Source organism: Ambystoma mexicanum, chromosome 7q (assembly GCF_040938575.1).
Source record: "Ambystoma mexicanum isolate Mex_15411 chromosome 7q, UKY_AmexF1_1, whole genome shotgun sequence".
Lineage (NCBI taxonomy): Eukaryota > Metazoa > Chordata > Amphibia > Caudata > Ambystomatidae > Ambystoma > Ambystoma mexicanum.
Window position 1 is genome coordinate 996126343 of NC_090941.1, and position 23681 is coordinate 996150023.

Consider the following 23681-nt stretch of genomic DNA (forward strand, 5'->3'; position numbering starts at 1 on the left):
AATCAATGGCTTGTGATCAGAAATTACAGATACAGGCTTCCTCAGAATGTAAATGCGGAAGGGCCGACAGCCCCACAAGACTGCCAGCGCCTCCATTTCAATCTGTGAGTATCTTTTTGTTCTGTTGCAGTGAGTGCCTTGCTGGCATAGGCAATGGGTTTCATTTGTCCTTGGGTGTCTTGCTGAAGGAGTACTGCCTCAAGCCCAACTGGACAGGCATCCACAATTATTTCGGACTCTTCGATCGAAAGATGCCATCGTTTCATCACCCATGAGCACTTTCTTGATGGAGTCAAAAGCCATTGTGCAGTTTCTGACCACACCCAGGCGGTGTCCTTCCTAGTCATGATCCGGAGGGGCTCTGAAAGGGTCGCTAAGTTCTAAATGAATCTCCCGCAATAAGTCACCATGCCAAGGAAACTCTTAACTTCGAGATGTTTTCTGGGGGTTTTGTCCCTGAATGCCTTAGACCTTTTGTGGATCTGGGGAAATTCCTTTGGCATGAAAAACGAACCCAAAGAATTCGATACTGTCTTTACGGAATTTGCACTTTTCACGGTTCAATGTCGACCCTAGTTTCCTGATCCTCTCCAGGGGAGTCATGTGCTCGGTCTCTGATGCGACATAAACAAAAATATCATCACTCAATTTAATCATCCCTCCCAGGCCGTCAAGGGCACCCCTGATAACGTTCTGAAAAACTTTGGCCGCTGAGGAGACTCCGAAGCTCAGGCGCTTGTACTGATACAACCCATGATGAGTCGTAAAAGTCGTTAAGTAGCACGAGTCCGGGTGTAGTTCTAATTGGTGGTACCCCGACCGCAGATCAAGTTTGGAGAATATATTGGCCCCTTGTAATTCCCCCACCACATCATCCAGTGTTGGCGTGATATGTCTTCAACATCTGAAAGTTGGGTAGCCTCATGTCTACGCAGATGCAGACAGACCCTGGCAGCTTCAGTTTGGCTTCCACCACAATTGGGGACACCCACGTTCTGCAGCTCTTTCTCTACTTGTTCCCTCAGGTGGAATAGTATGCGCCAATGTTTGAGCGCTGTTGGGCGCACTGTCTCGTCAATATATAATTTGATGGGCGTACCCTTGAGCTTCCCGACCCCTTGGAACAGTTCAGCGAACCTCCCCACTAAGTTGTTGATGTCCTCCTCATAGACTGTGAGTGCAAACTGCACAATTCCCAGCGCCTCTGATGCCGCACAGCTTAAGAGTGAGTGTGGACTGACGCCCGTTCGAAGACTCCCACTCAGATGGCGTTCTCTGCATGGGTCACTTGAGCAATAAACTCGCCTCGGAGTGGTAGTGGTTGGGTCCTTCCGAATGAAAATATTTTGGCGCATGCCTTTTCCAACACCGGAGGCCCTGGTATAGCCTCATAGTGGCAGGTCGCTAGTACACACACAGATGCGCCTGTGTCCATCAGTACTGAAGTCAATGTCCCACATACCGTCACTGTGCATGTGGGTGGCCGCCTTTTCTTTTTCACGGAGTCATGGCTCGATATGAAGAAGACCTCCTCCTCTTCCTCTTGAGCTATTTCCAGATTCTGCATCTCCTGTTCGACCACGGCCACCTGTCTTTGTCGCTGGGGAGTGTCGCTAACCATTTTGCTTGGCCCCCTGGGAATGGTGACTGGAGCGGCAACCCGGCACATTCTTGCAAAGTGTCCTGCTGCCCCGCAATGCCCACACACTCTCCCCTTCGCCGACAGTCGCCTGCATGTGGGAGATCGTAGCCACATTTAGGGCATGGCTGTGTTGTCTCGGCTTTCCTTAGGGGCCATCTGGGCCTTGACTGGCTGGTGTTCGAATGTCGCCCAATGACACAAACTTCTTCTCCTTTGCTCGACTTCTTGGCGCGGCTGTCTGCAAGTTCATAGGACCTCCCTATGTCAAGAATGTTGGCTAGTGTGAGCCCTGGCTCACGGAGGACTTGTCTTCGTAGTTTTCCTGAACTGCACCCTTGCAGTAGCTGATTGCAGACCATGCCCTCTTCATTTTGCCAGTTACATGTGCTCGCTAAATTACGTAACCTTCCACAAAATTGGTCAAGTGACTCCTCTTCCCACTGCCCCTTTTGTGGCCCTTGTGGCCTTCTTGGAAAGAATTAGCCCTGATGGGCTCCAAAAATTGTTCCTATGTCCTACGAGCACTCCACACGTGGAGCTGCGACCAAGGAATGCAAAAAATGGCAGTTGAAACGTTCCAGTGAGGGTTAACATTCCTGGCAGGCGTCTGAGAACAATGCTGAAGTGGAATTGGCTGTCGGATTGTTCACACCCTGCCCAGTAACGTCCTCGTCCCCAGTGTGACATTCGTTATTTGCACCCTGGACCCCCGTTGTTGGGCCTTGCCCTCCCCCCGTACCTGAAAGGAGACCTGGGACACAGGTCTTGACTGTTCTGGTTCCCGCACTAACTTGCCTGTGTACGCCCACTTTATGATTTGCGCATGCACAACGGCTAACGTTGCCGTCTCATTCACGTGACACCATCTGCATTGTTCAGTCTGTATTGTACAATTATTTTGTGTATGTGCAAAAAATGACCTTCTTGGGAAAGTGTGTGGTGGCATCTACTTATACACGCGATTGATGAATAGGCTATTTGAATTTTATCAAAAATATTATTGCTGATGATACATTTTCTACTGTATTATGAGCTATTTTTCTTAACACTACCTTAACTATCGGTTTTTAAATATTAGTATTTTGTTTGCATAAGATTCGATTACTGTTTTTATTGATTTTTAAGTAGCTATTGTTTGCATTTTTCCTGTGTGTGTAAAGTCTTGCTTCAGTTGAAACTAAATCACACCATAAATAACTAAAACATAATTGTCTTTAAATTCCCTTGAAGTTTCCTGCTTTATTCTGGTGTCCCCCAAGGTGTTCACACGGGACGGACTCCACGTCGAACCAGCTGATGTTGGGTCCAGGGGCAGTATGTGTTGGATCCCCTTCTCACCCTATCTAATCTCAGTCACATGACAGGTGACAAACCTAGAGGCTCATCACAGGCAAGTGTTGGGGTTACAGTCTCCTCCATCAGTCCCAACATCTTTCAAAAGCCTATTGGACCCCATCCACAATGGAGAGAGCATGATGCTCTCCCTGATCAGACTCAAAATTCATGCACAGAAAAAGACCTTTTTATTTCTTTTTAAAGGGAAACCATTTCTCTGCACTCTAAATTGGTAGCGTGTTTTTAGAAACAGTACAAATTCACATGATACCTCAAAGAAGTTGTTTCTTGAGAGTTCACAAGACCTACAGTGAACTCCACGGATGCAGTGTTGCAAATCCTCAACTTCCTGACCACAGAGTACGTGTTTGTGAAAAACAAAGTTACAGAATCAGTGTTCCCCAGTAAGGGAATTTCGTGCTGGGGCTACAATATGGCTTTCATGCCAGGAAGGGCGGACATGGCCTTTAACGGCCCGCTAGCCCGAGCTAAGGCTGCGCCGAGCAAAGCGAGGGCATCAGCCTAGGCTGTGGGCAGTAAGTCCATGTCCGTCCTCCTGGCAGGGCATAAAAGCCATTCAAACCCCGCGTTTTGTCCGGTTTGCGAATGGCTTTCACAATTTTTCATCTGTATATCCGCAACTGCCTGCGCATTAGATCTCCAATGAAAAATGTCCCTTTTCCATGTCTATGGCGGCGGCCAGACAGGAGAAGCGCCGGGACTGGTGTTCAATACTCTGGTCCCGCAGATAAGAGGAGTGGGAGGGGAGGGAAATCTGGTCCTTTTGGGGGGCGGGGTGGAACAGGGAGAGGCTCCCTGTTGCCTCAGCGCATTGAAAGAAAAGAAAAAAAGGCACCACCCAGGGTAGCTAAAATCGTCTTTCTAGTTATCCACAATTATCTCTTCTCTAGCTATTTTATCTCAAATGTGCCTTTCCATTTTTTTGGTAGCTGTCTGTGTCGCAGGGTACAGAATCGGGAAGAGTGTCGAAATCCTTGAGCTCCAGCTACCACAGAAACTCTATGCAAAAGAAAACCAGGTAAGCAAAGCACTGTTTATTGAATCAACCTCACTGCCTTAATCGCTCTGCAACAACCACACCCAAATACATTTAACAAAAATGTGGAAATGTAAAATTCATGGTAATGAAATTCCATTATTTTACTCTCGATGAGTATATTACTTGTCCTTGGTGTCTTTGTGTCTTTGACTTTATAACTTCAATTTCACTTTAAAATTCTGGCTAAAAACAAAATCCGTTTTCATTCTTATTCTGAAATGTAATTGGACAAATTGGCAACGTCACAGTGCCCTTCTCGTACTGCTCTGGGGAAAAGGACCCCATAAACGACATAGGCATTTTACCCTGAATGTACACACCTGCAACACATGGCCAATGATCAGGAGACAGTGTTTGCTGGCATGAAGGAACATTTCTGAATGGCGACCCAGTCATTGACCTTTCCTCTTCAGGACAAACCAACCAAATGTTGCCCGGGGCACGGCTAGTTGGGCTACATGCTGGCCTTCCGAGTGTGTGTGTGTGTGTGTGTGTGTGTGTATATCATGGGGCTGGATGGAATGTTAAAAGTAAAAGACAGAACAATAGAAAATAACTATTTGAAAAGTTGATAGTTAAGAAAAAGTGAGCGCAAGAGAGACTCTTACCTGGGGAGGTCGCTGCTTTGAGCGCAACAGGGAGCCCCCGCAGACAGTGTGAGCAAGTGGGCCCAGATGCTATGTCAGGGCAGCTCAGCCACCCCTGGGCTTTGGCGCCTGTAGGCCCGCCCGGAGGCCTGACCGGGCGGGCAACAGACATTTATGACCCTGGCAGCGTGGCAGTGAAAGGATTAAACACTGTAATGCTTCTCGTGGGTTATTTGTAGTAGTTGAGGAAGGGTGCAAAGGCTTAGAATATAACATGTATTTTATGGATATTCCTGCCAAAATGTCAATGTAATTGGGTGGAGAAGGTGAATGTGGGAAAATTGAATATCTTATTATTTTAGAAATATGTATCACTAATACTTCAGGTAAAAGGTGATATTTCCTTGTTGTCAACAACTGTTGTATTCATCCAATCTGTTTTGTTCCTGGCCCAGACTGTAGGGACTACTTAACAGTCATCTTCATTACCCCCCTTCCTCGTTAGGGGGTCCATCTCCCCAGGTATTCTTTCTTTCTAAACTCTTTATGTCCCACCCCTCCTTGGGGGATATTGGACATCGCCCACCTGACCGTCCTCAATTAAGCACAACCCCATTCAGACAAGTTGGGCGGGAGAGACCAGACTACAGTACTGTAAAGAGTAGGAATAGGAGTAATGAAGATTACAGTGAAGTAATCCCTGCACTATGTGAGGGTCAGAAATGTGTGGTGGACAACTTTGTAAAGAGTGTTAAACTTTACCCACTTTATTAAATAAAATGGTTGGATAAACGCCTCACTATTGCTACCCTGACAAGGATTTCAGTGCCTAAAATAAATTAAAGGAAACACTCTAACAAAAGAATATCTGACCTTCAGACATGTACATTCGGTTCCATGTCATTTCATCGCCTGTAATCGCCTGTAATTCCATCCCCTGTCATTTTAACGTGCACATTCCATCGATGCTCATCGTTTTTTGTTTTTTTGGGGGGATGCAGGGAGTTTCCCCCCATTTCGATGGAATGTGCACTTAAAATGCCTGGGGATGAACATTCATGCGATGAAAGGACGTCATACCGTACATTCAATAAAGCAATAAGGACATGCATGGCAGTTCAATTCAACCAGTATACATAACACACAACTACTTTCACAGTATGGCCACTGTCTCTTCTCATAACCTTGGTGAATTCCCCTTCCCCAGGTCGGAGCAAGGTTTTGCTCCACAGTTCAAAACAAATCTGGAAATCCTAGTTTGCTACAACACAGTTCTTGTGGATTCATATTTCATAACAAAAGTTGTATCAATGTACCAAAAGAAATATGTTCTGATTCCTCTGGGAGTAAGTGCGGATTTTATATTAGTTTTCGTCAAGTAACCAACTATCTTTATCAGGATGATTTGCCACAACTTGGATTTCGACAGAATCAGTATATTCCTTCTCCTTCTTGAATAAGAACAGGTTCAAACACCAAGAATTTTCTTTGTCAGGATAATATCCCACATCTTTGATTTCAAAAGAAATAATGTGTTCCAACTCCTCCTGGAGTAAGAACAGCTTTAAACAACTATTTGTCTTTGTCAATACCATCTGCCGCCATTTTAGATTCAAAAGAAACAATGTCTTCTCAACAGTAAGTTAAATTAATTGTCGTGGTCAGAACCACAGTTCAGCACTCTACTATTACCTGGTTGACTCCTGTACCAGGCCTTCTACTTCTATAACTTTGTTATACGGGTATAGTTGCCTGCCCGCTCAATGCTTCAGAAAATAACGGTGTGCTTCAGTGGTAACTTCCAACTTAGACCACAACTTCTTCACATGGTTTCAGTGGTATTAATCTTTTAAAGTAATTTTGGGGAAACCAGGAACCAAATTAGTGTTCTTTTGGATTCCTTGGCAGCCAAACTCCTCTCCCTCTGGATAATCTTCTCCAGAAGAAAAGCCTGTGTGCCACCTTTCTTTCCCCTCTACACCAACAACCAAATAGTGACCAGGATATGGTATCAATCTGCTTCTGTCTTGGCTTTGGAAATGTGTGTTTGCCAATTGGTGATCTGTACTTCACAACATAGGAATAACAAGTCTTAAAGTTCTTGGGTTCCCCAATGTTCCCCTCTCGCCTTAAACAATGTTTATGGTCTTGATATTGTTGAGGTCTTAAACACTCTTGGCTTGGGTATTGCTGGTAGGCTTTTGGTTTTAAATGAGCGCCCCAAGGGGTTTTTGGGCCTTCCACCAACTCACATGCTTGCCTGCGTATTCATTCTGCTTCAACCAATGGACCTTTCATTGTCTTTGAACAGTTTGGTATTCAGAATTGTAAATGGGATTTCTTTCACTCGCACGCTAACAAATCTGCCTGCTGAAAACAGGGAGACAGCGTCAGAGCGCTCCGGAGTCACTCGCACACCGAGAACTCACCTGATAAGTCGCTCGCTCCAACTCTGATTGGTGTTCGCAGGTCTGCTGCTCACGCCACATTAACGTGGAGCTTCTGCTGCTCTGTTGAGGTTCATGTACAATCCAGCCATCTGGATCCTCCGGTGAGGGCACACTTCCCTTGCTGCTTCAAGCTTCCTGCTGCGCAACCTCTGCACAGTGGATTTTCAATGGGCAAACATTCTCTTCTCACGCTTCCTGCTGCGTGACCTCTGCAACAGGGACAACTTGAGGCAAAGACCCTCTCAGGACCCGTCACCGCTGCTGGCTTATTCGTGGTCCTAGTGCCTTTTTTTGCCTGTTGGCTGCAGATTCCCCTTCAGCTGCATACACGGCCCACACTTCTTTTCCTTTCCTGCTGCTCTAACGCCTGCACCTGAGGGGGCCTTTTAAGCCTCCCATTCTCCCTCGGGTTTAGGTCATTTTTACTAATTAGCTGGCCGCTCCTACAGCAGATTTCCTCTGCATCCCTCTTCCTTGTTATCCTACTTGAAGTACCTTTCAACAAAGTTAGTTTTTATAACATTTTCCACTATGCTAATTTGATCTCCACTTTCTACAATATTTATTGAAGTATCACACAAATGTTTAGCCAGTTTTGTTCAGAAAGGGGAATAAGGCTATCTACACTATGGGTGATTATTATTCCCAAACTTACTTTCATTTCCCCCTTTTGAGTTAGGGCAGATTTTAGCTCTAGGGCTGTGAGGCTTGATTTTATTCCTTTTTTATATCACAAGAGATCTGACTGATTTTCCCCACATTGAGATGTTCAACGTATGGAACAACTGGGTTGTTGTGACAACACGCGACGTGTGGGGCATACCAGATGTAGCAAGCTGAATGGGTAAGAATCAGACAAACCAGCAAATTGACATGCAAAAGCTCACCACATTTTATTCACAACAAAAACAAGTGACTCAGAAGGTCCCGACCGCCAGTAAACTCGAACAGAAAGCCCCAGCAACCACTCTATGCAAATTCAACCGATAGTGCTGGATAAGGGTGGCCCATGTGTCAGCGCAACACATCTCCTCAATGTAGGCCCCCTGAGCTTCTGCCCAGGGGATAGATGGCCATGGCTCTAGTGGACCTGCCTTGCAACCCTGTGGTCTGATATGCCATCAAAATAGCTTCCTGGACCCACCGGCTAATGGTCGGAACCAAGCCTTTCGGACACCCTAGAAGCCCCAAATGTGATGAAGAGATTGTCTACTTTCCTCAGCACTGGAACGTTCCAAGTAAACCAGCATTGCCCTACAGACATCCAGACAACTCCACCACCATTTGTCACAGGAGCCCTGATTGGGATAAAAGGCAGGCAGCACCACTTCCTGAGACCGATGAAACCTAGGGGACACTTTAGGCAGAAATAGAGCTTCTTACTGAATTACCAAAAAAAGGTGGTTTGCACACAAGGGTGCAATTTTCCACCACTTCCTGGCAGATGTGATAGCCACAAGAAAGGCAGCCTTGATGGTGAGAATATTTAAGGGCACATCCTCAAGAGTCTGGAAACAGATGCACAGTCCTCTATCCCCCGACCTTAGAAGTCACAAAAGGCCATTGTAGCAGCCTATTGATCCCGCAAGGTAGATACAGCCAGACCCAGTTCAAAACCAGAAACTACAGAATGGAGCCGAGAGCCCCCCATGAATGCTTCCTAGTGCACCAGCCCTGAAACATATCCCAGTACCTAGAGTAGGACTTCACCGTGGATGGCCATCTGTCACCCTGGAACGAGTCCACTACACTTACAGCCTGTCCCTTTCAACTTCCAAGCCTCCACACAAATACCTTCCCATGAGTATGAGGCACCGGGCCGGAAATCTCAGAAGAGCGAGAAACCGCTCAACCGCCAACTGCAGCAACAAGGGAAACCAGTCCCTGTGTAGCCAGATAGGAGCAACCAGAATCGCCACCACCTTTGAGTCCCTGATTTTCACCAAGACCCTCGGGATCAGGGCCAGAATGCGTTAAGTAGACCCTTTTGCCATGGGATGGAAAATGCATCTACCCCCCCGTGCCCCAAAGCCTGAGCCGTAAGGGTAGAAGCGAGCAGGTCCAGCCACGGGATACCCCCATTTCACCTGTAAACTAGATATTTTGGGATGGTGACAGATGGAACTTGCTCCAGTTTATCAGAAAATCAAAATCCTGGAGAAACCGGCATGGCTGAGGTAACTGGCCTCGAAGGATGCCTTCAGCAGTCATTCAGGTATGGGGAGACCTGGACTCCTTGAAGATGCAAGATATCCACCATGGGCCTCAAAATCCTGGACGCAGACTTCAACCTGAACATAAGGGCCTGGAATTGATAATGCCACTCTTTGATGTAGTTTTCAAGCTTTAAAAATGTATATGTAATTGTATTCCCGTAGAAGAAAAGGATAGAGTGCAGGCCTCCTTGGGGAATAACCATTAGGTACACGTGATCATTCTTTAATGTAGTTTTCCCATGGCAAAGATGGTAACTCTTGTATCGTGAAAATAAAATGTTCGGAAAAGGTCTTATCGGCATTCCCTCCTCTTAATTTGGCACACGTGACCACTCTTTCGAACTGTAATAGTCTTCCAATAGTAGAACAGTGAGTTTCAGTATCATTAGCTTCTTATGCGAGTAAGAAGTCCTTCACTTTATACGTATGTGTTAATATTCCATTGTTCCGAGGATTTTCAATGCAACAAACAACTTCTACTCGCTTACGTGAGTGGCTGAGGAGCTGGTTACTGTTACCGGTAAGGCTTGCGCAATGTTTGGCTTCTGGAACACTTGCTGTGCTGGTCGCAACCGCTTTCCCGACTTCCACACTGCTTCTGGCTCGCTGGAGACCCACACCCTTCTCCTGAACAGGTGCCTGCGTTCTGGCCATACGTTTTGGGAGTTCCTCTTACTCCCGAGACCCATCAGCTTGACAATCGCTTCTTGCCCCACTCTCCTGCACGTCAGCAGCTCAGAAACCACAGCAATCCGGATCACATGATCTCTCCTGCACTTCAAGTTTGGGGGAACAGTCTCTCTCAGAACACGCAGGTGAAATCTGCTTTCTCCACTTTCCGGCATCCTTCTTGTTCTCGTAGCTCTGCTTGGTTTGCCAGCCTCGTGCCTACTTTCTGCTTCCACTGCGATAGCCTGCACTCCAGCTAACGTTCCAGCTCCCTCCACTCCTTCCTCTTTCCTCCTGCCTGCACCTGAGGGGGGCCTTTTATGACTCCCAGGTTCCTTCAGGTGTGGGCTGTGCTCATTTGCCTGACTACTACAGTAGCTGTAGGCTTGATTGCCTGATTGTTACAATTGCATGCATCTTCATCCCTCTTGCTCGTCTCGGTCCTTCAGGAATTCTGGGACTTGTAGTTCACTTCAACAAAGTTAGTTTTTGTAATATTTCAAGGGTAGCTTGAATTCCCTTAAAGTGTATAAGAGATGGGCTATGCGAATTAGATGTTACAGAGGAAGGTAGTTTACTGAAGACATTTCCATATTCCTTTACATTGTGCACTTGTGATTGAGGAAGGTGTTTAGTTTGGGATACCAAAAAAAGGTCTTTTTTGTTTTTGGTAAGGTTTGCTAATATTTTACAGCCTTAGGGTTCACAACCCTAGGTCTAACATGAGGGTTAGGGACATTAAAATGACAATAAGTCATTATTTTTTTAGGTACTTTGAGAATATTCTTCCTTCCAGCGGAATAATACTGTCATCCCACGGAATCTCCTCACCACCCGGGCTCTATCTCCCCCGAGGTGATCCTCCCGCAGTACATCACCCCCAGGGTTAAGATCAGGAAGCATCTGTCTGGCTGGGAGGAGTGTTTAGGCAGGGTTTCAGTGAGGGGTCGATAAGATTCTTCACACACCTGTAGCCTCAAATACTTACTTTCAGATATTTTTGTGCATGTGCAGAATGTTTCTGATGGATTGGCTCATTATTCAGTACTGATTAGTTTGGGCTATTATATAGATGGGGAGGAATGACATATTAGGAAGGACACAAAGCTTGTAGGTGTTGTTTGGTTATGTGCCCACCCATTGACTGCCCATGGCCATACTCATCCAATCCTACAGAGTTCCTGCTCCTGCCCGCCAAAACACCTCCTCATGGGAACTCTTTGAGCTTGTTTTAATCAAGCCATACCATCGAACATCGCACTCAGTTCCTGCGACTGTTTTTTCAAAGGAGTCTCCTGAAAGTTAATGATTTTATTGGAGTTGTAAACCCGCAACTGGTGTAATAAAAATATCTTAACCAGGTCTACCTTCAACCACTCAATTTATAAGCACTTGTGTGTCCTTTACTGAAGCCCTGTTAAAAAAACAATAATTGGCAAAGCCAACAGTTAACCACTGCTGTTAGAAGCGTAGGTACTCGCAACATTTTGCACCTGCTACCATCAATGGCCGGTTTATACCACTACAGCTGTGTCTGGCAAGTGCCTTTGCAATGCCTACATAAAAGTCCAAACTGTTGGCATTGCCAATGCTTGTTTTTACTTTGCCTTCTGGGAATTGGTGTGCTTTATTTTACATTTTCGAAGACTGAAACTAGCAAAGCAGGAATGGATCGGCTGTCCACACCTGACTGAGGGGCACCTTGGGAGCTCTGCACGCGTCACCATGTGATTGCTTTAGGAATAAAATGGAGCTGCCTTTTTTCCTACAATAAATATACAGCATGTTCACTTTGGCTTTAAGAAAAAACATACTTCATACATGTCTCATTAGAGCCTCACTGCAGCCTAGGGTGGATTTTCTTTGGGCTGAAATACCACTGATGATTATTGGCACCACTGCTCGAGGAATGTAAAAACAATGGACCCAGTTACTGATATACCACCAGCCCAGTGGTAATACTTGTAGTATTTCTGGACTACCATTTGCTACAATTTTTAAAAAGGATTTCTAGCCATTTCCCCCCTCATACTGATGGTGCTACTGGATAGTGTATAGTAGTGATTCACACAGCTTCAACATAAAGGGTCTGATAAAATTGGTTCTCTTGCTCAAACGCCCCAGTGAGGGTTGTCTGGATGTGTCGAGCTATGTCAACTTCCATGCAGTCTTCGAAAAGAAGGGTGTATTGTAGCGCCACTTTCTTTAACATATGTATTGCTCATTTAGAGGAGGCCTTGATGAATGTTCTCCCTAAAATGGGTGGTTGTGAAGTACATTACTTGGTGTATGATGATGATGATGTATTGATTTTGAACGCAACTTCCATCAGGCTACAAAGAAGACTGGTAGCCATAGATAATTACTTACCTGGACTAGCTTTACAAATAAATAAGCAAAAATAAACGTTTATATTTGCTAGGAGCAAATAATTAAAGGTAGTAAATGGAGGTTTGGCTCGTATGAAATTGCACTGGTGGAAGATTTGACGCATTTAAGCTTTCATATTACCCAATAATTAACTGAGTGATGGAACACAGTCGGAGAACATTAGTAACAGGGATGTGTGCAATACAACCGGTTGGTCTCAAGAAGTAACCTCCATAGTCAGTCTTAGGCATTTCTAACCAAGAAAAGTGGTTCTAATAGCCCTTTATGGAGGCGCAAAAAGACTTTGCTGGACGTAATCGTGTAGAGGGTCATATTTGGTGAATGTTAATAGGCTTACTGAATAGAATTCCAATACAATTAATCAGAGCCGAGCTTGACTACATGTTTCTTCAGACAAACTTACGCGCAAGATGATGCATTTTGTTCATTAAAATTATGAAGTCTGACAGTAGCACGTTATTGTTCCATGTTAAAGAGGGACCTTTAAGACGTGAGTCTGTAATTAAATCATACCTCTAGGGGGATGGCTGTCATTTAAATTGATTAGACTTCTGCACTAAGTGCAATAATTGGGGCAAGCTAAAAAAGCAATCCACAACAGGTGTGAAAACATGACAGTTAAGGGATAAAATGTTGCAAAATGATATATAAAGGATTTGTGCCCAGGGAATGGCGCATAGCCAATCAGCTGGCTGGAAACACAGGCGAAAACTGACAGTGTACTACCTGCATCTTCCAGCCACCTAAGGCCCTTCCCCGGTACTGCCATCTTTTATTTTTTGTAGTTTGGGCTATTGGGTGTTGCTTGCGACACATATAAGAAGAAAATATTTTTTTCTTTTCATTTTAATTATTTGAAATTCAACTTTACAAATGTAAAAATTTCAATTTTACAAATGTTAATATTACAATTTCATCCATAAATCACGATTTTCTTCAAGATAATCTTGTTAATGAAAAGAAATAAAAAAAAACAACGTGCAATCCATCATACATTCAAATCAATATCTATACATAAAGGAAGAAAAGATTACAAAAAAACATTCATATTGTCTGTCTACAAATATTATCTTTTATATTAAAACTCTTGGAATTACTTATTCGTCTGCTCTCTCATGGTGAGACAAGTCTTCTCTCTGACTATTGTATCCTTAGGACAAAAACATTTTAGCAGGCTCAGTGATTCCCAGTTTCATCAAATATCGAATGATGGCTATGTTCAGTGATATTTGTTCTGCATTGCATATCATCGCCCATATAGTTGTCTTTGCCTTAATGGTATTAACTCTTTGCACTGTCATGATATGCTGTAAAGTTTCCACCTCTCTAACATCTTCACAGAATCTGCAATTGTGATTTATTTCCTTGTTTTTGTCCCAGCCGGCTTTGACGGCTTTAGTCCGTATCAAGTTGAATCTAAATCTCATGATTTCCATTCTGTACTGTAAATGTGGGTGTATTTGTATATACATTGGCATTTCATTAAATTTCTTATGGGGGGAAACTTCATTCTGGAAGCATTTATACTTTTCACACTTGTTTCTTGTCTTGATCCAATCCAACCAACAGAACTTGCCATGTTTTCTCTAAATGTTTCTTTCCAAATATGTATTGACTGTAGCATTCTCAGCAAAATCTTTGTGCAATGACTCCAATCATCGTATTTTTATACTGTTCCACTGTTATACATTTTTCATATACGTTCAGTGAACTCCAGTTTGGCTGTTCCTTGCCCACTTTACTCGAGGCTCCATATGTAATAGTGGGAACTACTTTCTGTTGGTAATGAGTAATAATGGCCTTACTGTTGAATTTTCTATATTTTTGTTGGATTAATTTTGCCTGAGAACACAGCGTAGACATTTTTGTTTTACCTTCCTCTTTATATGGTACATCCATCTGACTATCATTAATGTGTATACCCAAGTAAACAACTTTTACTGTCTCACCAGCAATTTGCCATCTCTTTTTTAATTTGTTTTTGAGCACCTAGTTATTCCCGATAATGAGATTAGATTTTTCCAAATTAATTTCAAGATCATTATCTTTTGCATTTTTTTCTAATGCATGTAGCATTCGACTCAATCCTACAGGACTTTGATATATGACAATAAAATCATCAGTGTAAAATATATATTTAACCTATTTGTGATTTAGCTTAGAAGGAAACGATCTAACTTTCTTAAAGTAGTTGTTTATGTCTTGAATGTAAAAATTGTATAGAGTGGATGCTAATAAGCATCCCTGATTCAAGTCTCCGTTGGTTTCTATCGCTCTAGTTAGTAACTCTTCTTTATTCAATTTTATTTTAATAGATGTCCCCGTGTATAGCTATTGCATGGCGTTGAGCAGATGTCCCGGGCATCCTACAGATTTTAATTTCTTCCATAATACTGGTCTGGACACCATATAGAATGCTTGTTTATAATCTATAAACGCTATATAGCAGTGTGTTTTATTTCCGCATAGCTTGATTTTTCAAGGCTTGTAATATATGTAGGTTCGGGGCAGTACCCAGGCCTGATATAAAACCTGGGGCTGGTTAACATCTAATAAATTGTTCTTTCTAAGCCATTTATTCAATGCATCCAAGAGGATCTTAGCGTATATCCTGCCCGCTGAATCCATCAGCGCTAATGGTCTGTAATTATCCGGGTGCAATCGATCTCCCTTCTTAAATACAGGATACACAATGGACTGTTTCCAGGAGTCCGGAATCACCTCTGTTTTGTGACCTTGTGAGTAAATCTGTTGCAAAAGCAGGGCCCATTTTTCTGGGTGCTGTTTGAAGATGGCATTGGAAATTCCATCAGGACCAGGGGCTCGAGAACTACTCAGTTTTCTAATTATTGTTTCTATATTTTCCACTTTAATGTCTAAATGATTATCTGCCAGATTATACGTGGTTGGTGTTTCCTTACTTACATTTCTATGATAGAATAACTTGCTGAAGTTTCACCCAATCGTCTTCCCCAATGGCATTAATAATATTCAAATTAGTCCGTGTCCTTACTCCATCTTTCAACAACGTCCAAATCTGCACACTAGATTTACTAGCGAAGATACTCCACATACATTCACTTTCCATTTGTGTTTGCTGTATTCAATAGCATTTTATCAAGTTTCTATATTTTGTATTTATGATCTTCAGTTGCTTCTTATAATCACACATATTCGTGGCTACAATATTTCAAATTGCTTTCCTTTTTTCCCTTTTCTTATCACGTATGATTGGGTCAAATGGTTTAGTCCCCCTATCTCTCATACGAGTAGTTGGTTTATCTACATTTTGGAACTTATGCAGCACCTCTATAAGTGGTTTCTGGGGAGATAAAGTCAGAGATGATCGAGTAGTTTGTCTATTTTTGGCAATGTCCATTTTATGTGGCTGGTTTACTCTCAGATCATGGTGATAGATTTCTTTTTGTACTTTGTTCTCTAAAGCACAAGTGATCTCCAATATATTCTGGTCACTGAGATCTGTATATGTAATCGTGAAATCAAGTACTGCTTCTAAGTATTGTCTAGATCCAAAGGCATAATCAATATGTGCTGTTATAGGTCCTCTCTTCCACGTCGGTTGTGGTGGGTTATCTCCTTGCATACATCCATTCAACATGACCATGTTTCGTTCCTTCATGAGACTCAGCAATTTCTCTGCTCTCTTTGTTGGTAATTTTTTCCATTGTCTAAACAATGTGTGTTTAAATCACCTGCCACTATTGTCATGGATGTCGTAGTATCTTTATCTATTTCTTCAAACAAGTTTGTTACTAGGGCCACAAAATTATCTTCTGTGATCTTTAGCGGGTTCCAATAGGTGTTTATAATCACTATTGCAAAGATTGGCACTTGAGTTTCATATTTGATGAGTTGTAGGCCAGGATAGGGATTTCTCCATTCCTTTTTAAGGCTGCAAGTAGTTTCTTCATGGGTCTACCTTTAGGCTGTTTAATGGCCGGCACCCAGAAAATCTGCCGATTCATTCGGCCATACCAGTTCTACAGTTAGCCACAGCTCCTGCAGTAATAATACATCACATTTATTTAATGTGCTCTCTGTTTCCAGAGCCATCAAGTGCAAGTGGCCTCTAGTACTCCAGATACCAATTTTAAATTTAGAGGGATCCCTCTTCTCTCTGCGCTAATCATATACATTATGGTTAGTCTCTCCTTTAGACTTTGTTAGCCATGTCCATTTAGGAGCTTCTGTACTTTTTGGTTTCTCGTTATTGTAGTACACTTCCCTCTGTAGTTGGCCCATAGATCCTTGACAGTTGATCATTAGTGTATCAGTGTTCACCTTGTCCTCTTTCAGATTTTCCTGATTGGCCCTTTCGGGGTGTCTTCTATCATGCTTATTTTGCTCTGTTGGTTGTTTGTTGCTTTGATACCTAAATCCCTGTGCTTCAATATTATCTCTCTCAGTCCATATCAGTTTTCTTTCCATTACTGATGGAATATGTATATCAGCAGTGTCCAATCTTTTGTTTCTAATAATGGTAATGGACTATATATCTCTTGTTCCTATCGCACATAGGGATTTAAGAGTCTTAAACAAAGCTAGCAGGGAGGTCCTATTTGGATAGGGATCTCTAGATCTCCTGTCTGTCATGCTTATGGTCCGATGCTAATTCTCTCTAATCTCGCTGTCTGATAGAGGGGCTACCTCATCAGTTTGTCGTCTATTTCTTTTCACGTTTTTCTCATCTGGTGCAGTTGTCTCTATTATACTGGTTTTTTATCTGTTATTTTTTTTTCTCTTCTCTCCATTCTTCTTCTTTTTTTATTATTTCTATTGGCCTCTCTACAATGCCTTTTTCCCAGCTCTGTTCTTTCTCCCTTGATTCCATCTCTTTCATTGGTTCTGTGGAAAGACCTTTATTGTTCCAATGTTTGGAAGTCAACCGGATATAGACCGTTGTATGGGTTCACAAGGTCGAGATTTGGTCTAATTTCTTTATCTTCCTGTTCCGTCTCTGTCTCGTTGGGTGCAGAGTTTATAGAATGCGTTGTTAAATTCATGAGTATACTCATGTTTATATCTCGCTCTTCATCCCTATTCGCTAGTTCACTTTCTTGACATTTATGTGAATTATTTGTTTCTTTCTATGGGGAGGCTTTGGAAGGGCCTTTATGAACTTTCTTTGTTCCATGGTTTCATTTTGATTTTTACAATCTGTCTGATTCTTTGTTTTTCTCGTTTGTTTAGTCTATTCTTTGTTTTCCCCACTTTGCGCTGGTAAAACCTGTCCTACAACTGATCTTCCTCTACAGTGTTTCTACCGTCCAGGTTTCTCGTTCTCGGTTCATTTTCACTAATAGATATGACCTATTTCATGGTCTATTGAGTTCTCCACTATAGTTACATTTTCAGATCTTAGTGATATATTATTGCGCTGAGAGTCGCTTTCTTGTGTGACTAAATGTACTGGGCAGCTCTCCTCCGGGAATCTCTCACAGTCATTTAGACCTATCCCACATAGCACCTTCGGGCTTGGCGAGTTAATATTACAATTACACGTTTTTTTAAATATTTATCAGTTCGTCAATTAAAACATTGTTCATTTCCATCATTTCTAAGTTAGTTTGATTAAGTTCTTCAGAAATGTGTTCAAAATTAGTATGAAAGCCAGTTATGGATTCCACACTTTTCTTAATCTTTATTTCCAGGCGCTCATACATTTTTGTCAGGCTGTAAATGCCTGTATTCATAGCCGCAAGAGTGATGTGATATAGGAGCCTTAAGCCCAAAGGCAGGCCTGGGGTAGGTCTTATATACGACATGTCAAATGACACAGTTGAACTTAGGATTTCGTTTGGAGGGCCAGGAACAAATATTGGAGAGGCTGAAAGGTTTGCCTCTTCTATCTCTTCTCCTTACACTCTGATAGTCATTGTTATGCATTTGAGTTTCTGGGACATAGGTTTCTTATTCCTGGGCCTCTTTGCTCTCTAATATCCTGTTGGAATCACCTTCAGCCGTCGGGGAACCCTATTACTCGAGGATGTCTCATTTAAATTCCACTCTTCACATGTTCTCTGATTATGCTTTCACTGCATACCAATTCATTAGGATCATCTTTCTCGGGAGTATTCACAGGCTCACAAGACTTCTCATGTTGCATCTGCTTATTCTCTTTAACATTTCCGTCACATACATGTTTACTTATGTCACCCTCTTCTTTATCCAACAACTCATACCGTACCACATGGACGCCTGCGCCATCAAGGTTAAAGCGTTCATGTTTCCCATTACCAGATAAGGCTTGGGAATAACGTTTCGGAGCTTACAAACTTTCATTAGCATGTACCTCTGTTTGTATAACATTAGTGCACAAGGTCGTCAAAGTACAATTTTGCCGTGAGGCCACATTTGTAGGCAACAGATTTCATGTCTTATCGATCGTTTGACATATTTGGGTATTAAACTCTAAAATGTACTCATCTGTTACATGTAAAGTCTTTTTAGCACACGAGTCTGCAATCAACTCGCCCACGGTCTCTTTCACAGCTGAAGGAGTTCTAGCAATGTTTTCCAGTGTGACTTTCACAGGTTTTTCAGTCGAGTGCCACATTTTCCTCAAGGTCCGCTCCTTCTGACTTGGAACAGATGGTTTTGTTTGTTTTCGTAAGAGGTCTGGTCCTCGCCAATCGTGACAGAGGTGGTTTTGGTTGATCAGAAAGTGGCAAAGGAAAAAGTGCGTTCAGCGGCGGGGGAGTCCTCGAAGGTATTGTTGGGAATTTTTGTTTTCAGAGTATACATTTCCCACCAGAGGGCTCAACAAGGTGACTGACTTGAGCCCAATGAACAGTAAACGAAAGGTAAAGAGTGCACAGCTGAACAGTCAGCACTCTCAGGAAGCACTCTCCAGAAAGCGCGCGCGCGCAGTAAGCGCGTAGGCAGGGTATTTTATTGCCTTCTGGGAAACAAAAACAAAAAGACGTATTTAAACACTTTAAGTCCCGCAGTCTGTGAGCACATGGTAAATAATCTGTTGGTATATATAGTCCTACCACATAAGATTCACAGTAGAAAATGGGATTAGAAGGGTAAAATCGGTATCCGATAATCCAGCAATCCAGCAGAGTGGGCAGTCGAACAGTCGGCACTCTCAGGAAGCACACTTCAGGAAGCGCGTCACGTTATCAAAAGGATATATAAGCGCTACAATTCTTAAGTTTACCATACAGCTTAGTCAGTACAGCCTCAGCTCAAATCATAGGGCAGCCATTGGAACACACATTGATTATCCTAAATCACATTTCCATAACCTGAATTCAATTTTAGTAAAAGGCAGAGAACACAGTTTATCATTGATCTCAGTTCCATGCAGAATACTGGGGATCACCTTCATTCTATAGTAATGTAACGGGAGAAGCATGGAAAATGTACAGTATTTAGCTTTTATTTTCCTCATCTGTGTGCCTGCTTGCTAGACCTTCGTCATCATTTTATTCAGGCGGTCCTGAGAATTATTAGTTGAGGTCCAGGTAAAGCCCAAATATATCAAGCATGTAATCGGCTCTATTTCTTGCTCCCACATGTGCCAGGTAAATCCCATTTTCTTTTTACTATTATGGGCGTATCTTATAATCTTAGTTTTCTGTTTGATACATAAGTCATTTAATCGTGCATATTGTACAATGACGTCTAGCTGTTTCTTAAACCAAGTATGGCATTATCATATTGAGAATTCTCGGTGGAGCAAATAAATATTTTGTTAAAAATGGACCAAGAACTGACAAATACAAATTAAACAAAAAGCTGCTAATAGGCAGCCTTGTCGGAGGCCTCTATGAGCAATGACGGCCCTTGAATTATTGCCTAATCCATTGAGCCGGACTCTTATGATGGTTTGATCATGAAGATTAATCAGTATCATAAGTAGATGAGCGGGTATACCCCATGTTTTTAACTTCCGCCTTAATAGATTTGGGGTAACGAAGGCAAATGCTTGCGTAAAATCAACTGCGGCAAGGTAGAGAGGAAGACAATCTGGGGTGAGTGCTTCATCTCTTACCAAGTCACTACTAAACCATTCAGATCAGTACCCATCCCACAACGGAAGCCTGTTTTGAAATTTCTGTAGGCGCCCGGTCTCGGCTGCCCATTGCTTCAACTCCTTCAGAACCCAGCCCGAGAATATTTTGCAGTCGGAATCAATTAAGAGATGTTGAGCGATGGTTTTCAGGACTTTCTATCGCCCCTCCTACAGATTGGAATAATGATAGCAGACAACCAAGAGGATGGTTTTGTTTTGGTTGCGATCACCGAGTAGTTTAGACAAAATATTTGCCCACATTTCCGGTGCTAATTTAAAGAGGGCATTTGATAAAGAGGGCGCTAGAGAGCCGACCAAGATGGCTGCCCTGGTCTGAGCTCCCGTAAACACCCCAAATTAATCCTCAATAATCCTGCTGTTCCTGGCGATCTTTCTGAACTACATTCCTGATTCCTTGCCTGTGAAGTTGCCAGCTACAGTCCCCCCGAAAACTGGGGCAAAAAAAAAACATCGCCTGCCTCTGAACAACCGGCGCGGCCTCAGACGGCTCACCGAACGAGGCGCCGGGCCACTGGCGACCGCCCCCAGACGATCCCCAAGCACCTGTGATCCAACTGGGTCGCTCTGAAGTACTTGCGGCGAGGCAGGCGTGGAGAAGGAAACCGCGCTCTGCGGCCACCAAACTATCCACATCACTGGCCACGGTCTCCGGAGGAGCCCTGCGACCTGTCGGGGGGACCGAGAGCGAAGGCCCCGAGTGCGACCTTGAAGTGCCACGCTGTCCGGAGCAGCCCCTGCTGACGAAGATCCACGCTCGTGGGTGAGGAGAAAGACAGGGATCGACTGCGCGCAGAGGCAAGGAGAGGGGGGGGTCAGTGCAGCTCAGCGACATTGAGACCGAACCGGGCACCCCCCCTCCCACGCGCACAAGTGGCGAGGACGCCCAAGCGGAGTTCCCTCACCCATCCACACCATTGAGGCGCTCCACGCCACGCATCGGTGGCGGTACACACCCTGCACATCGTCCCCACCTCAAGAGATTTGCTCTCCCCTAGTGACATTGGCGCAGCATTATTCAAAAGCAAAAAGAGCCGTTCACACTATAAAGAACACTCCCCTCCCTCTGCTATCTTAAGTCTTTTCTGCAACACGTCGAACACGTAGGAAGCCTATAAACTCCTTCAGACATAAAATCACTCAGATTTCACTGCCGCTAACGGCCACCATCAAGCAACTACCTACTGAACACCCGCAGGAGTCACTCCCCTGCCTGGCGGGGAGGGGGTCTCAGAGGGTCTGACCAGTCGGACCAAGTGCGGGCAGCACCTTTGAACAGTCGAAACTAGGTCTGAAAGAGAAAGCACCACGCTACTCGAGGCACCGCTCGATAAGAAAGTCATCCTGCCATCCAGCAGTATCTACACTCGCTTTACAAACCAGAAGGACCCCCAGCCTCACCGGTGGGCTTTCGAGCATTCCAGAAGGAGCAGACTGAACGCCCAATCCTCCACACATCATTATAACCCACAATCACGATGGGGAAAATTGACAAAACCCAGAAGAAGTTGAACTTTGAGAGCGGCACGACTCCAAAAGTACCCCAACAACAGGAAGACCAGATGCCTGCGTCGAGCTGTTCTCGCCAGATGGAGACAAGTGATAACCCGTACGAGATCAAAGAAATCCTTCTTGATCTAAAAGCTGGCATAGGGAGCTTGAACAACAAAATGGATGGGCTAGCCTCCAAAGTCGATCTCCTTCAACATCGCATAGACACCCACTCTGAGCGCCTGAACGAGGTCGAACAGAGAATATCCAACACTGAGGATTCCACAACAACCTTAGCAGGCAAAGTCTCTCAACTGGAAGCCCAAATGAAAACAACCATAGCCAAGTGCGAAGATCTCGAGGGCCACTCAAGGAGAAATAATATTCGCATAGTCGGAGTCAAATTCAGGCGAAAATGGAGGACTATGTAGAGTCCCTCATATCCCTCTTCGGCCGTGATGCCCTATCCCAACTCTTCACGATAGAGAGGGCACACAGAATACCAACGACCAGACCGGCTCCCGGCACGCCACCCAGACCAATCCTAGCAAGACTACTCCACTACAGGGATCGCAATGCCATTCTCAGACTGGCCAGGGAGAAGGGGGATCTCCTACATGATGGAGATAAAATTCACTTTTATCCTGATTTCTCCCCCACGGTACAGCTGCAGAGAAAATCATCCACCGCCATTAAACAGAGACTCAGAGCCAACCAAATGGTCTATTCGATGCTCTTCCCAGCACGGCTCAGAGTGCAACATAACGAAAGAGTCCACTTCTTCCAATCTCCTGACGAGGCAGGCCGATTCCTTGACCAGATAGGCTGCCCAGATCAAAATCCCAACCGCCCCAGACCTCAAAGGGACAGAAACAACAGGAACCCACCATAGTCTACATAAATAGATTCACACAGCAAGTCAATTGTCATCACAAAAGACACCGGAACAATCGCGATCATGATATCCCAGGGTTGGGAGAATTGGGAAGCCTCAAGCGCCCCTAGCACAGCATCTGTTAGTTCTACAAAGTTCAATTAAAGGGTGTAATTCACCCAGCGGCATGGCTACGCCAGGAACCGCCCTTTGTTCGTCCTTGTTGACAAGGGACCTTTTTGTGGGCCAGTTGGGGATTGCCCACCCCTGGGAAGGAAGCTATAGGGCCCAGTTGGGGGTTGCCCGTGGACAGTACTCACCAAGGGAACTAGGAAAGTTTCGCACCACCCACTCCGTGCCACCCTCCATCCCCCCACCCCTCAGCTCACCATCAACACGTTTGCACCGTCCAACCAATGACCCTCCAGGCAGCGACCATAATACCAGATCAAACCTAGCCTCCGCATCACCGATCAGTGAAGACCAAGTGCGGATCAACATTAACTTTAACCCGTTCCATTCAAGGTCATAACCTGGAACATAAGAGGAGGTAATGTCCCCTCTAAAACCAGGAAAATCCTGCAGTATCTAAGAAGGCATGAAGTGGACGTTGCTATGCTTCAAGAAACACACATACTCCCAGGGAAGGATCACCAGTGGGCTAAAAGCTGGGGCTGCCACAGATACTTCTCATCATACTCATCCTACTCCAGAGGAGTCGCAATCCTTGTACACAGGAGGACCAGCTTCTGACTTGTTCATACTGCAAAAGACACCGAGGGGAGAGCGCTCCTAGTAAATGGCGTTATAGCAGGCCAAAAAATAACCCTTGTCAACTCCTATGCTCCAAATGTGGACGGCCCTGACAACTTTGGCTGGGTATTAACCCATCTTTCCTCCCAAG

The 23681-nt window shown here is 44.1% G+C and overlaps 1 protein-coding gene across 2 annotated transcripts in view; it reads left to right on the plus strand.

The window, feature by feature from the left end:
• The window catches only part of WDR73 (WD repeat domain 73), a 111055-nt gene that overhangs the window by 42768 nt on the left and 44606 nt on the right, over positions 1 to 23681 (plus strand). For both annotated transcript variants that reach the window (XM_069640145.1, XM_069640146.1), the window contains exon 3: positions 3928 to 4016. In XM_069640145.1, coding sequence (XP_069496246.1) covers positions 3928 to 4016 — 89 coding nt within the window. The remainder of the gene's footprint in view (positions 1 to 3927; positions 4017 to 23681) is intronic.